The 12,966-nt window shown below is 45.9% G+C and overlaps 1 protein-coding gene across 1 annotated transcript in view; it reads right to left on the bottom strand.

The window, feature by feature from the left end:
- The window catches only part of ADAMTS17 (ADAM metallopeptidase with thrombospondin type 1 motif 17), a 479,690-nt gene that overhangs the window by 367,870 nt on the left and 98,854 nt on the right, over positions 1-12,966 (bottom strand). Inside the window, exon 8 of the mRNA XM_004372648.2 lies at positions 7,376-7,419. Coding sequence (XP_004372705.2) covers positions 7,376-7,419 — 44 coding nt within the window. The remainder of the gene's footprint in view (positions 1-7,375; positions 7,420-12,966) is intronic.

The following is a 12,966-nucleotide window of genomic DNA, read 5'->3' as shown; positions in this document are numbered from 1 at the left end:
GTTCATGGCAGCATTGTTCACAATAGCAAAACGATGGAAACAACCTAGATGCCCATCAACAGATGAATGGATAAACAAACTATGGTACATATACACAATGGAGTATTACACAACTATAAAAACATTGATGAATCTGCGAAGCATCTCATAACATGGATGAAACTGGAGGACGTTATGTTGAGTGAAATAAGTCAATCACAGAAGGACAAATATTGTATGAGACCACTACTGTAAAAACTCGTGAAGAGGTTTACACACAGAAAGAAACAATCTTTGATGGTCACGAGGGATGGGAGGGGTTGAAGGGGGAAATACTAAATAGACAATAGATAAGTGGTAACTTTGTTGGAGGGTAAGACAGTACACAATATTGGGGAAGCCAGCACAACTTGCACAAGGAAAGGTCATGGAAGTGCCATAGACACATCCAAACTCCCGGAGGGACCAAATTGCTGGGCTTAGGGATATGGGGACCATGGTTTCGGGGAACATCTAACTCAATTGGCATAACATAGTTTATAAAGAAAATGTTCTACGTTCTACCTTGATGAGTAGCATCTGGGGTCTTAAAAGCCTGTGAGCAGCCATCTAAGATACTTCACTGGTCTCATCCCTTCGAGAGCATGGGAGAATGAAGAAAACAAGATACAAGGGAAAGATTAGTCCAAAGGACTAATGGACCACAACTACCATGGCCTCCACCAGACTGAGACCAGTACTACTAGATGGTGCCCGGCTACCACCACTGACTGCTCTGACCGGGATCACAACAGAGGGTCCCAGGCAGAGCTGGAGAAAAATGTAGAACAAAATTCTAACTCATACAAAAAGACCAGACTTACTGGCCTGACAGAGACTGGTGAAACTCCAAGAGCGTGGCCCCCGGACATCCTTTTAGCTCAGTAATGAAGTCACTCCTGAGGTTCACTATTCAGCCAAAGATTAGACTGCCCCATAAAACAAAATGAGACTAATGGGGCACAACAGCCCAGGGGCAAGGACTAGAAGGCAGGAGGGGACAGGAAAGGTTGAGAAGCGGAGAGTGTTGACATGTCGTGAGGTTGCTAACCAACGTCATAAAACAGTACATGTACTAATTGTTTAAGGAGAAACTGTTCTATAAACCTTCATCTAAAGTACAATTAAAAAAATAAAATAAATTGGATGTTGTAATGACAGAATTATAGAGATAGAATACAGATAAGTGGTTGCCTAGGGTTAGGGGAGAGGAAGGAGGGAGGGTATGGCCACAAAAGGACAGCAGGAGGGAGCTCCTGGGGGGTAACAGTTCTGTATCTTGACTGTGGTGGTGGTAGTGGTGGTTAGACAGATCTACACATGGGATAAAATGTCATAGGACTAAACACATACCAAAAAACGAGTGAATGAGTTAAGATCCGAGGTCTAGTTAACTGTATTGTGCCAATCAATTTCCTGGTTTTGATGAATGCGCTATAGTTAAGTGAGTTGTTACCACTGGGGGAAGCTGTGTGATAGGTACAAGAGCTCTCTCTCTACTATTCTGGCAACTTTTTATGATTTTATAATTATTATTTTTTTAGAGTTTAAAAATACAGAACTAAAATGGATATTGATACTGCTTTAAGATTGTCATAATCCCAGTTTTCAAATTTTTGTGTTCATCAAGTCACTGCATTGTTCTTGCAGACTGATTTGATAATATGTAGAATTAAATTGTGACATGTTAAGATAAATCTCTACTAATAAACCACCTTCAGTATGGATTGCACCACAACATAAAACAAAAATCCTCACAACTGGGCCAGTAAGCAACATCATGATAAATGGAGAAAATATTGAACGCAAAGGATTTCTTTTTACTTGGATCCACAACCAACACCTGTCTTACGCTGGGTTCTCTAGAGAAGCAAAACCAGTGAAGCGTATAAACATATATAGATAGATATTTATATCAAGGAAATGGCTCACGCAGTTGTAGAGGCTGGAACGTGCCAAGTCCACGGGTCAGGATAGAGGCTTCTCCTGATGCACGTAGCCACAGGGGCTGGCGAACCCAAGATAGGTAGGTCAGAGAGCAGGGCTCTTGTTCATAGGCTGGGAAGATGGACGAATCCCAAAGATTGGCAGGAAAGACTACAGGTAAGCTGCTAGCTCAAGTCTCAAGAACCAGAGGTCAGATGAACAGGAGCCAGCTGCAGGATCCATAACGAGCAAAAGCCCACAATCACTGCAAGAATATCCACTTATATTCAATGCAGGCCAAAGGCCCAAGGAAACTCCCTTTCAACTGACTGGTTACTCACAGCAGTCCCATCATGGAGGTGATCACATATCAAATCTGATCATGGAAGTGATCACACCATCATACGGCTATCAAACCACTGAGACTCATGGCCCAGTCAAGTTGACACACAACCTTAACCCTCACAATGCCCACGGAAGCAGCAGTCAAGAAATCAAACAACATATTGCATTGGGTAAATCTGCTGCAGAAGACCTCTTTAAAGTATTAAAAAGCAAAGGTGTGCCTGACACAAGCCATGGTACTTTCTATCACCTTATATGCATGCAAAAGCTGGACAATAAATAAGGAAGACCGAAGAAGAATTGATGCCTTTGAATTATGGTGTTGGCAAAGAATACTGAATATACCATGGACTGCCAAGAGAATAAATAAATCTGTCTTGGAAGAAGTACAGCCAGAATGGTCCTTAGAAGCAAGGATGGTGAGACTTCATCTCAAGTACTTTGGATATATTATCAGGAGGGATCAGTCCCCGGAGAAGGACAGCATGCTTGGTAAAGTAGAGGGTCAGCGAAAAAGAGGAAAACCCTCAACGAGATGAATTGACACAGTGCCTGCGACAATGGGCTCAATGTAACAATTATTGTGAGGATGGCACAGGACTGGGCAGTGTTTTGTTCTGCTGTACATGGGGTTGCTAAGAGTCGGAACCAACTCGGTGGCACCTAACAACAACAACAATAAACCACCATGTAAGATTGAATAAGGAAAATAAAAGTCATTCCTCTGTAAAAGCTGACAATCACTGAGGTATTGGACTGAATTTTGCCCTCCAGAATCTCTGTTGAAATCCTAACCCCTGTACCTATAAATATGACCATGTTGGAAACAGGGATTTTTCTTTTGTTATGTTAATGAGGCCACATCACTGTAGGGTGGATCCTAAACCTAATCACTTCTGAATTATAAAAAGACCAGAATAGACACAGAGCCACACACAGGGGTAAGACAGATGTCAAGAGACACCAAGGAACTTCTGGGACTACTGACAAGAAGGACCTCCCCTAAAACCATGCCCGGAATTCAGACTTGTAGCTTCCTGAACTGTGAGAAAATAAACTCCTGTTCTGTAAAGCCACTCACTTGTGGTACTTTTTGCTATGGTAGCACTTGGTAACTGAGACAACTGAGGTACTGGAAAGAGCATGCAATGGGAAGGGAGGAGATGGGGCTAGTTCAGTTCTGAGCTAACCAGCTGTCATGTAAAGATGATTACACTTAGTTCCTGCCATTAAGACTTCGAGTCTGACTTAGGAAATGAGACATGTAAGTTGGGAGGTCACATAAGGACATGGATGTTCTCAGCAGTAGGTGGTTAAGTGTCAAATGAATGGTAGGGCAATTCGGCTTAGAAGAGGAAATGACGCTTGATTTAGAATTAGCCACCTGCTCTTCAAGGGGAGGCATGATATATGGTATATAATCACAATTAATGGCAGATATGAAAATTACATATTCAAAATAAAATAAAAGCCACCTACAAACATGAACCAGCACACATCTGTTCTGTACTGTACGGGTTTGTGTGTTGCTCTGATGCTGGAAGCGATGTCACCAGTATTTCAAATACTAGCAGGGTCACTCGTGGATAGGTTTCAACACAGCTTTCAAACTAAGACAGACTAGGCAGAAAGGCCTGGAGATCTACTTCCGAAAGTCAGCCAATGAACACCTTATGGATCACAACAGAATATCACCTGATACGATGCTGGAAGATGAGCCCCTACGTTAGAAGGCACTCAAAATACACAGTGACCACAACAATGAACTCAAGCGTACCAACAATTATGAAGATGGCACAAGACTAGGCAACATTTCATTCTGTTGTACACTGGTCACCATGAGTCAGAGCAACTAACAACAACACAAACATGAAAGAAAACCATGTGATTAGATTCATGTTCAAAATCACCGGAGCTCCTTCATCTGCCTTCATTCGTTCTTTCATTCATTCAATCAATTGATGGAGGTGACCGAGCCCCTCATTCTCTGTGCCAGGCACTGAAGGACACAGAGCTCGGCTCTGTGTAGCTCAGAGTCTTCCAGGGAAAACATGCAGGCAAGGGCAAGATGATGGATTGGTATCACTGTACACAGGGGCAAGCAAAGGGAGAAGGCGGCACACGGAGCAAAGGCCGCCTCTCAGACAGAAATCTGGTAGCTACACAATGGAATACTACCAGGTGATAAACAACAATGAAGCCGTGAAACATCTTATAACATGGAGGAAGCTGGAGGTCATTATGCTGAATGAATTTAGTTAGTCACAGAAGGACAAATATTGTATAAGACCATATTATAAGAACACAAGAAAAGGTTTAAACACAGAAGAAAACATTCTTTGATGGTTACGAGGGTGGGGAAGGGAGGGTGAGGGTTATTCACTAACTAGATAGTAGATAAGATTATCTTAGGTGAAGGGAAGGACAGCACACACTACAGGGGAAGTCAGCACAACTGGACTAAACCAAACCTAAGAAGTTTCCTGAATACAATCAAACACTTTGAGGGACAGAGTAGCAGGGGTAGGGGTCTGGGGACCATGCTTTCAAGGGACATCTAGGTCAACTGGCATAACAAAGCTTATTAAGAAAATGTTCTGCATCCTACTTCCGTGAGCGGCATCTCGGGTCTTAAAAGCTTGCAAGCAGCCATCTAAGATGCATCAATTGGTCCCAACCACCTGGAGTAAAGGAGAATGAAGAACACCATGGACACAAGGACAGTATTACCCAAGAGACAGAAAGGGCCACATAAACCAGAGACTTCATCAGCCTGAGACCAGGAGAACTAGATGGTACCCGGCTACCACCAATGGCAGCCCTGACAGGGAACATAACAGAGAGTCCTTGATGGAGCAGGAGAAAGGCGGGGTGCAGAACTCAAATTCTAGTAAGAAGACCAGACTTAATGGTCTGACTGAGACTGCAGGTACCCCAGAAAGCATGACCCCTGGATTCTCTATCAGCCCAGAGCTAAAATTTCTGAGGCCAACTCTTCAGACAGGGATTGGACTGGACTGTGGGACAGAAATCGATACTCGTGAGGAGTGTGCCTCTTAGCTCAAGTAGATACAAGAGACTAAACGGGCAGCTTCTGTCCAGAGGTGAGATGGGAAGGCAGAGAGGGTTAGGAGCTGGTTGAATGGACATGGGGAATCAGGGGTGGAAAGGAGGAGTGTGCTGTCACAGTATGGGGAGAGCAGTTAGGGTCATATAACAGTATATGCATAAATTTTTGTATGGGAGACTAACTTGAAATGTAAACTTCATTTAAACTACAACAATAAACAAAAACAAAAACAAAAGACCAGACTTACTGACCAGAGACTGGAAAAAGCCCAAGAGTATGGCCCCGGGCCACCCTTTTAGCTCAGTAATGAAGTCACTCCTGAGGTTCACCCTTCAGCCAAAGATTAGACAGCCCCATAAAACAAAATGAGACTAAAGGGGCACACTAGCCCAGGGGTAAGCACTAGAAGGCAGGAGGGGACAGGAAAGCTGGTAATAGGGAACCCAAGGTTGAGAAGGGGAGAGTGTTGACAGGTCATGGGGTTGGTAACCAATGTCAAAAAAACAATATGTGTACTGTTTAATAAGAAGTTAGTTTGTTCTGTAAACCTTCATCTTAAGTACAATAAAAAAAGTAAAATAATAAAAAAGAAAGAAATCTGGTAGCTGTCAAAGCTGCCCTGTGAATAGTGGGAAAGAGTAGACACTTCTAGGGATAGCACATGCCTCGGCAGTTTTGTCAATGGGCAGAGGTCAACACACATCTTCTACAGCTCCAGCCAGACTTGGTCATATGCCAACTTCCCCTCTACTGAAGTACATCTTCCACTGTATTTGTTTAGAAATTCCATCATGAAGACAGCCCTCAAATAATGAAGCATACATTGGTTGGTTGGGTGGTTGGTTGGTTTTTGATACCTAGCTCTCAGATTTGTTTAGAGGATGAAGTGTGCTATGTAAAAAGTCACTTTGTAAACTCTAAAATGTGACGTAAATGCTAGTTACCTTTATACTAGATTCTGAAGGGCCTCAGAAGCCACCTAGTCCAAAGAGACCATTTTACAAACCAGAAACAGGTGGAGAGTTACCCAAGGTCAATCAGCTTGTCTGGACAAAGGCTCAGGGTGACCCACGGCCAGGACTCCATGGGAAGGTTTTTAACCTTTGAATTCTACACTATACATACTTCTGAATCTTATACTTTTTTTTCCTTCAATTTTCCTACAATTCTAAGCACATCAAATTGAGAATTTTGATTTTGGCAATGCAGTATTTAGACTCCTGGTGAATAAAAGTTTGTGCTATAGCAGACAAAGTTGGAAACGCTCTTAGTGGTTCCTCTGTTAAATCAAGAACTCTATTGCTTTGCTCAAAAGAAATATAATAATATAAGAATAATATAAGAAGTCAAAAGCCAGATGTAAATGAAGGCAGGAGAGAAAGGAAAATGACAAGCAATGGAAAGACGGGGGAGAAGAAGGCAGTGGAGGGATGGAAGGAAGAGAAAGTGTGTTTCTCTGCACTACATGTCAATCTCAACATTGTTGGACTACAAAGCATTTAGCCTGGTGGCCAAGGCTGGTGGAGGAGACCAGTCTCATAACTACATCATCACCCTCACTTCTGAGGACACTTGGTAAAGATCATCAGCACACACGAGAATAAACCAGTACACTTCTGTCTTATAACAATCATGGTGTCACTCATCTTGCTTTCCCTCCTGCCCTGGGGACCAACAAGCTCAAAACCAAAAGTGTCCCCGGCTGCAGACTCCTTGAGGCAGCCTGGTGGTCCTCCTCCTCGTGCTTTGACTTTCCATATCTTCCATTAAACCCTTGTCTAGATGCCTTCTGCTGTAAACAACTTCAAAACTTTCTGAACAAAACAGGGGAGATAAAGTCCAGGAACCGATTTACAAGAAAAGAGGCTTCAGAAAATGCAGAGCTTGTTTGAGAATAGCTCCTCCAGATATCAAGAAGGCTCCAGATTATCAAAAACAGAGAAGAAGATGAAGTCATCTCCAGATTATCACAGAGCACACCAGCCCCTTAGATTATGATTCCAACTCCCAACTTACCAACGGTGTCGCACGGCTCATTTTTGTGAACACAGAAATCAGTCCTAAAAATGAAAAAAAAAAAAAGGACAAAGTCAGATTCATGCAGTACCCCCAAGAATGTGAGAGAAAACACTGTCGCTCCATCCTGATTAATTACCCTGCCCATAGCAAGGCTACTGCTTTAGCTGTCACAAGTTATAGGAAGAACAATTAACAGAACTCACCAGGAGTAGCCCTCCCCCAGCATTCCCTGCGGTAAGCCCAGGAACCCTGTGGAAGACTCTCCTTGTGTAGCTTAAAGACTGCATATGTAACTCTCACAGGTTGGAAGGACTCCTCCCAACAGCTAAACAAGTTCTGGAAGAAGATATCTGTCAAGCCCTCCTGCCTGGGACAATCACCAGTCAATAAATGTCTTCAAACAGCAGTGGCTTCCCCAAGCAACAACATTTGGGCAGCAGCTGGTTCTAGATGCTGCGATATATGTATCCCTTATATGAGAAGATAACAAAAATGTCATTTTTAAAAATGATATTGTTTTCACTCCCAAAACTCGGCCCAGGGTGTGGGTGTGGACAAGTGACCCTCAAGCCTGGTGCAGGCCTGGCTCTGCAGGTGATGAGGGCTCACTCTGGCCTCTGCCTTCCCATGTATAAAATGAGGGGTCTGGGCCCTTCTCTCCACATACCAACTAATTCCCACAATTCCTCCGATTAGTCCACTCAGTCAGGAGCTGACCACAGAGGACTGGCTGGGGTAGGGCCCTGCCTGGGAGCTGGGTGAGGACAGCAAACAGCCTGGCCCCAAGCGTGTCCCTCCGAGAGCCCCGCGCCCAGTACTTTGCATGGCCCGGGGGTGGGCTGTTAGAACACACCCAAGTGCACAGATTTAAAAGGTGTGTTTTGAAGGCATTTCACTTTTTAAAAAACTTTTAGAAAGGAAGAAAGAGCTAGCCATTCAAGGTTTGCACTAAACAAAGTTGTGAAAGAAAGTGGCAGATCCTGGCTTAGGCCACACCTAGTCCTTCGGTGTCCTCGATTCCCCCCTTCCCTCTACCAAAACCTACTCTCAGGGAAGGATCTGACCTGCAATCCCGCTGGAAGGCAGTGTGTTACTCCCCTTTCCCTCCACTCTAACCCACCGCACATTCTGTTGTGTTGTGCCTTCAGAATATAACCCACACTGGACACTTCTCAGCACTGAGTGGGCTTCCACATAAGTGGAGCAATGCCTGTACGTTCTCAACTCCAGCTTTGCTTCAGGCTCACCTGAGGGTTGTTAAAAGTAAAGATTGCACGGGCCCACTCAGACCCTCAGATCCCAGATCTGTAGGTCTAAGAAGTTCTATTTGGGGTTCTGATGTACAGAATCTGAGATCCAAGCCCACTGCCTCAGACCAAATAAGTCCGACTAGGAGTCCCAACAAGAGGGCAGGGCAGACAGCGTGAGGTGGGCGGCAGCTCTGAAGGTGTGGCCCACGGAACTGGCCAGAAGGAGTGTGAGGAGCTCAGGGCCAATCATGTCAGCAACTTGTGTGCGTTTGCTTCTTTGAAATTTCTAATTTTTTCATAGGTAATATATATATTTTTGGTAAACAATTTAAAACTATTTTAATAAAGAAAAAAAAAAAGTCTTCAAAACTCCCAGACTTGTCATAACCTCATTCCAAAAAACAAAGGACTATCCATGGAAATGGCAAGGAGATAACAAAAAAGAGCTGAAAAAGGAAGTACTGTAACTGGGTTTCTCTGCTAAGGACTCTATTTTAGAAGACTAGCAGGCAGCAGAGGGTGACAGAAAGAAGTACTGCAGAGAGAAAGCCAAGCCAATAAAATTAGGGACATAAATATCCACACTCTTCTGATATCTAATCCCAACCCAACATTCCTTTTCCAACACCCTTCCCATTCAAATATTTTGGACCTTTCCCTTCCTCTCCACACCCCCCACCCCCACCCCACGTACATACCCTGCACTCACACACTGAGAAGAAGGCCAGGCTGACCCGGGACCTTGTCCCAGGGCTTCCCAGAGTCACGCAATAGAGCTTGTTGAAAGCTTCATTCTGCTGCCTCGGCTGGTCAGACAAAGAAGAGTGCGCTGCCCTCATTCTGGGCACCATCTTTGAGAAAGCTAGTCCTGTTGGCTGATGGCGTAAGGTGCTGCGTTTTCTATCCCTCTCATGCCATGGCCCCCCTAAAGGGAACCAGGTGGTCTCCAATGAGAAACGCTATGGCATCACCCATTGCTTTTCCTGAGGAAGAGGGGGGAGGTGTGGTCTATTCACAGAGACCAGGCTCAATCAGAGGTCTGTCCTGAAAAGGCCAGTCAAAATGTGAATCTTCTCTCTCCTCATTCACAGTGCTTTCACAGAAAAGGAAAAGTAAGCTGCCTGCCTGCAGAAGCAACTTCATTCCCAAGTAATCCTGCTTCTGTTAATTAGCAGGGTCATGGACTGCCAGAAGACTGAACAAATCTGTCTTGGAAGAAGTACAGCCAGAATGCTTCTTAGAAGCAAAGACGGCGAGACTTCATCTCAGGTACTCTGGACATGTTATCAGGAAGGACCTGTCCTTGGAGAAGGACGTCATGCTCGGTAAAGTAGGTTAGTGAAAAAGAGGAAGACCCTCAATGAGACGGACTGACACAGTGGCTACAACAACAGGCTCAAACACAGCAACGATCGTGAGGATGCGCAGGACTGGGCAGTGTTTTGTTCTGTTGCACACAGGGTCCCTATGAGTCGGAACCAACTTGACAGCACCTAACAACAACACACTTTTTATGTCATCTCACTGCAAACTCACACCAAAGCCACAAAGCAGGACCAACAGGGTTCATTTGGGAATGAAAAAAAACGAGGGTCCAAACCTAGCTCTCTAGGCTCTATGTCCATAAGATTCCACTGCTCATTCCTCAAGACAAGAAAGGATGCCCATCATGGGCGTGTGACCTGCACAATCACACAAGACCCCATGCTTAGAAGGCCCCCCACGCTTGTTTAATGTTCTGCGGTCGCCATCTGGAAATTCTTACTAACATTTGAACATGGGCCTTGCATTTTTATTTTGCACTGGGCCCCCAAAATTATGTAGCCAGTCCTGTGCATAACCTACTGCCTGGCACACTATTTGTTGTTGTTAGTTGCCATTGAGTCGGCTCCAACTCATGGCAACCTTATGTACAACAGAACCAAACATTGCACAGTCTCGCGCCATCTTCATAATCATTGGCATGTGTGAGTCACTGCTGCAGCTATTGTGTAGTGCCTTCCAACCCAGAGGCTCATCTTTCAGCACACTATTGGACAATATTCTGTTGTGATCCATGGGGTTTTTACTGGCTAATTTTTAGAAGTAGATTGCCAAGCCTTTCTTCCTATTCTTAGTCTGGAAGCTCCACTGAAAACTGGGTGACCCTGCTGGTATTTGAAATACCAGTGGCATAGCTCCCAGCATCACAGCAACATGTAAGCCACCACAGTATGGTAAACTGACAGATAGGTGGTGGCACATAGGTGGGGTTAATAAACACCGGCTCCTTTATGAAATGACTAACGTTTCCAGGGCACTGTCAATCTGCCCAGCCAGTTCCACGGTGGCCATGTCGTTCACCAACACTGGTAAAGCGTGACACCAAAGGTACTCTCAGAGTCTCACCACCACAAAGCCAGTGAGGGGCCCCCCTGGGTCAGACATCAAGGGGAGACCGCTCCTGGAGAGATGGATGAAGTGCTGCTGGGAGGGGGAGGCTGGCAGACGTCTGGGTGTCCTGTGGACGTGTTCCAGGTGGCCCCCGCATCTGCCCTGGGCTTCCTGGCATTCTCAGCACATAAGCACAGACCCGGGCCTGGTGGGAAAGCACTGCTTCTCTAGCAGACACGGAGCCAGGCGTAGAGCCATACCAGATGTGGAGGCCCCCCTGGAGCCCCAGTTCTCTGTGACCCCATGTGGCCCCAAACCCAGTTCACTCAGGGGCCTGTTCTAGCCCCAGACACAGCTGCAGCTGCTGAAAATCCAGCTCCTGCTGTTTCTGGCTCGTGGCTCCTGCTGGACATGATGTCATGGCCACGTCCTCCACGGCCGGCCATCTGTTGCTTGGTAGGTGTCCAGGGGAATCCACTTTCAGGTTCGGCTACTGCTCAAATGGGAAATTAGAGAGAAGAAACCCTCACATTATCCCCCCCAGGTGAAGGGCCCAGGGGCTGCAGCCCCGTTAACACCGACTGGCCAGGCAGCTTCCAAATAGACACTCAGCCAGGCTTCCTTGGGAGGAGAAGGCTGCTTCTTGAAAGTGGCAGCACCTTGCACCTAACTTCCTCCTGAAAACATCGGCTTGCCAAGCCATGATTATCCCGACCTCGGGGACGGCAGCTATCGGTCAGTAATCATCAAACAATGCTTCTCAGCCAACTCAGCTTCCCACCCAACTCCAATGCTGGTGCCCACCTGTGCTGCTGGAGGCCTCCAACATCTGGGAGGACCCAGGGAAGGGAACACACACTTATCCTTTCAGGCCTATTGGCCACAGAAGCAAATGAGAGGAATCATGATTGCTCAGGTAGCTTGGGAAGGGTCAGCATGAAACAGGGAAGGAAAAGGAGGCAGCAGGCAATCAAGTCATCACAAGAGGCCTGTTCCATCCACGCCCTCAAAGCCCGCCACCTGTGGCTGAAGTAAGGTGGCTTCCCAGGCCGGGGACAAGAGCTCACTCCTCCCGCTGCTGCACGCCCTCTGGCACCTGCACTTACAAACACACCTGTCTTAGCCTCCTGGAGCTGCTGCAACAAAGCGCCACACACTGGGTGGGTTATTAGAGCAGAGATTTACTGTCGCACGGTTCTGGAGCAGGGAGTCCAAAATCCGGGCATCAGTCATGTTGCTTCCTTCCTGTCCGAGGGGTGGAGCTGCTCCACGCCTCTCTCCCAGCTTCTGGTGGCTCCTGGCAATCCTCGGTGTTGTTTCGCTTGGAGCTGCATCTGCCTCCCTCAATACTTGGCCATCCTTCCTGTCCGTCTCTCTGCGCCTGCTCTCCTCGTTTATAAGATACCCCTTGGGGAAGCCTGGAGCACAAACGGTTATGTACTCCACTACTAGCCAAAAGATCAGCAGTTCAAATCCGCCCAGAGTCACCTCAGAAGACAGGCCTGGAGATCTACTTCAAAAAGGTCACAGTCTTGAAAACCCTATGGAGCATAGTTCTACTCTGCACATATGGGGTCACCATGAGTAGGCTTCGACAGGACAGCAACTGTCAACAACAACAAGTAGATATGAAGTGATATATCCGTGTGGTTTTGGTGTAGTGGTTAAGAGCTCGGCTACTAACCAAAAGGTCAGCAGTTCAAATCCATCAGCTGCTCCTTGGAAACCCTAGTGGGCAGTTCAGCTCTGTCCTATAGGGGTCACTATGGTCGGAATTGACTCGATGGCAACTGGTTTTGGTTTTTTTTTTCGTTTAATGGCTAATAAAGTTGAGCATCTTTTTACAAGACACCACTCAGATGGGATTAGCACCATCCTGCTAGGTATGGCCTCATGTTAACTGATCACATCTTCAAAGACCCTATTTCTAAACAAGGTCACGTTCACAGGTACAGGTGTGAGGAC

The sequence above is a fragment of the Trichechus manatus genome, unplaced genomic scaffold (genome assembly GCF_000243295.1).
Source record: "Trichechus manatus latirostris isolate Lorelei unplaced genomic scaffold, TriManLat1.0 scaffold00019, whole genome shotgun sequence".
Taxonomy (NCBI): domain Eukaryota; kingdom Metazoa; phylum Chordata; class Mammalia; order Sirenia; family Trichechidae; genus Trichechus; species Trichechus manatus.
This window is presented reverse-complemented; position numbering and strand designations above follow the sequence as displayed.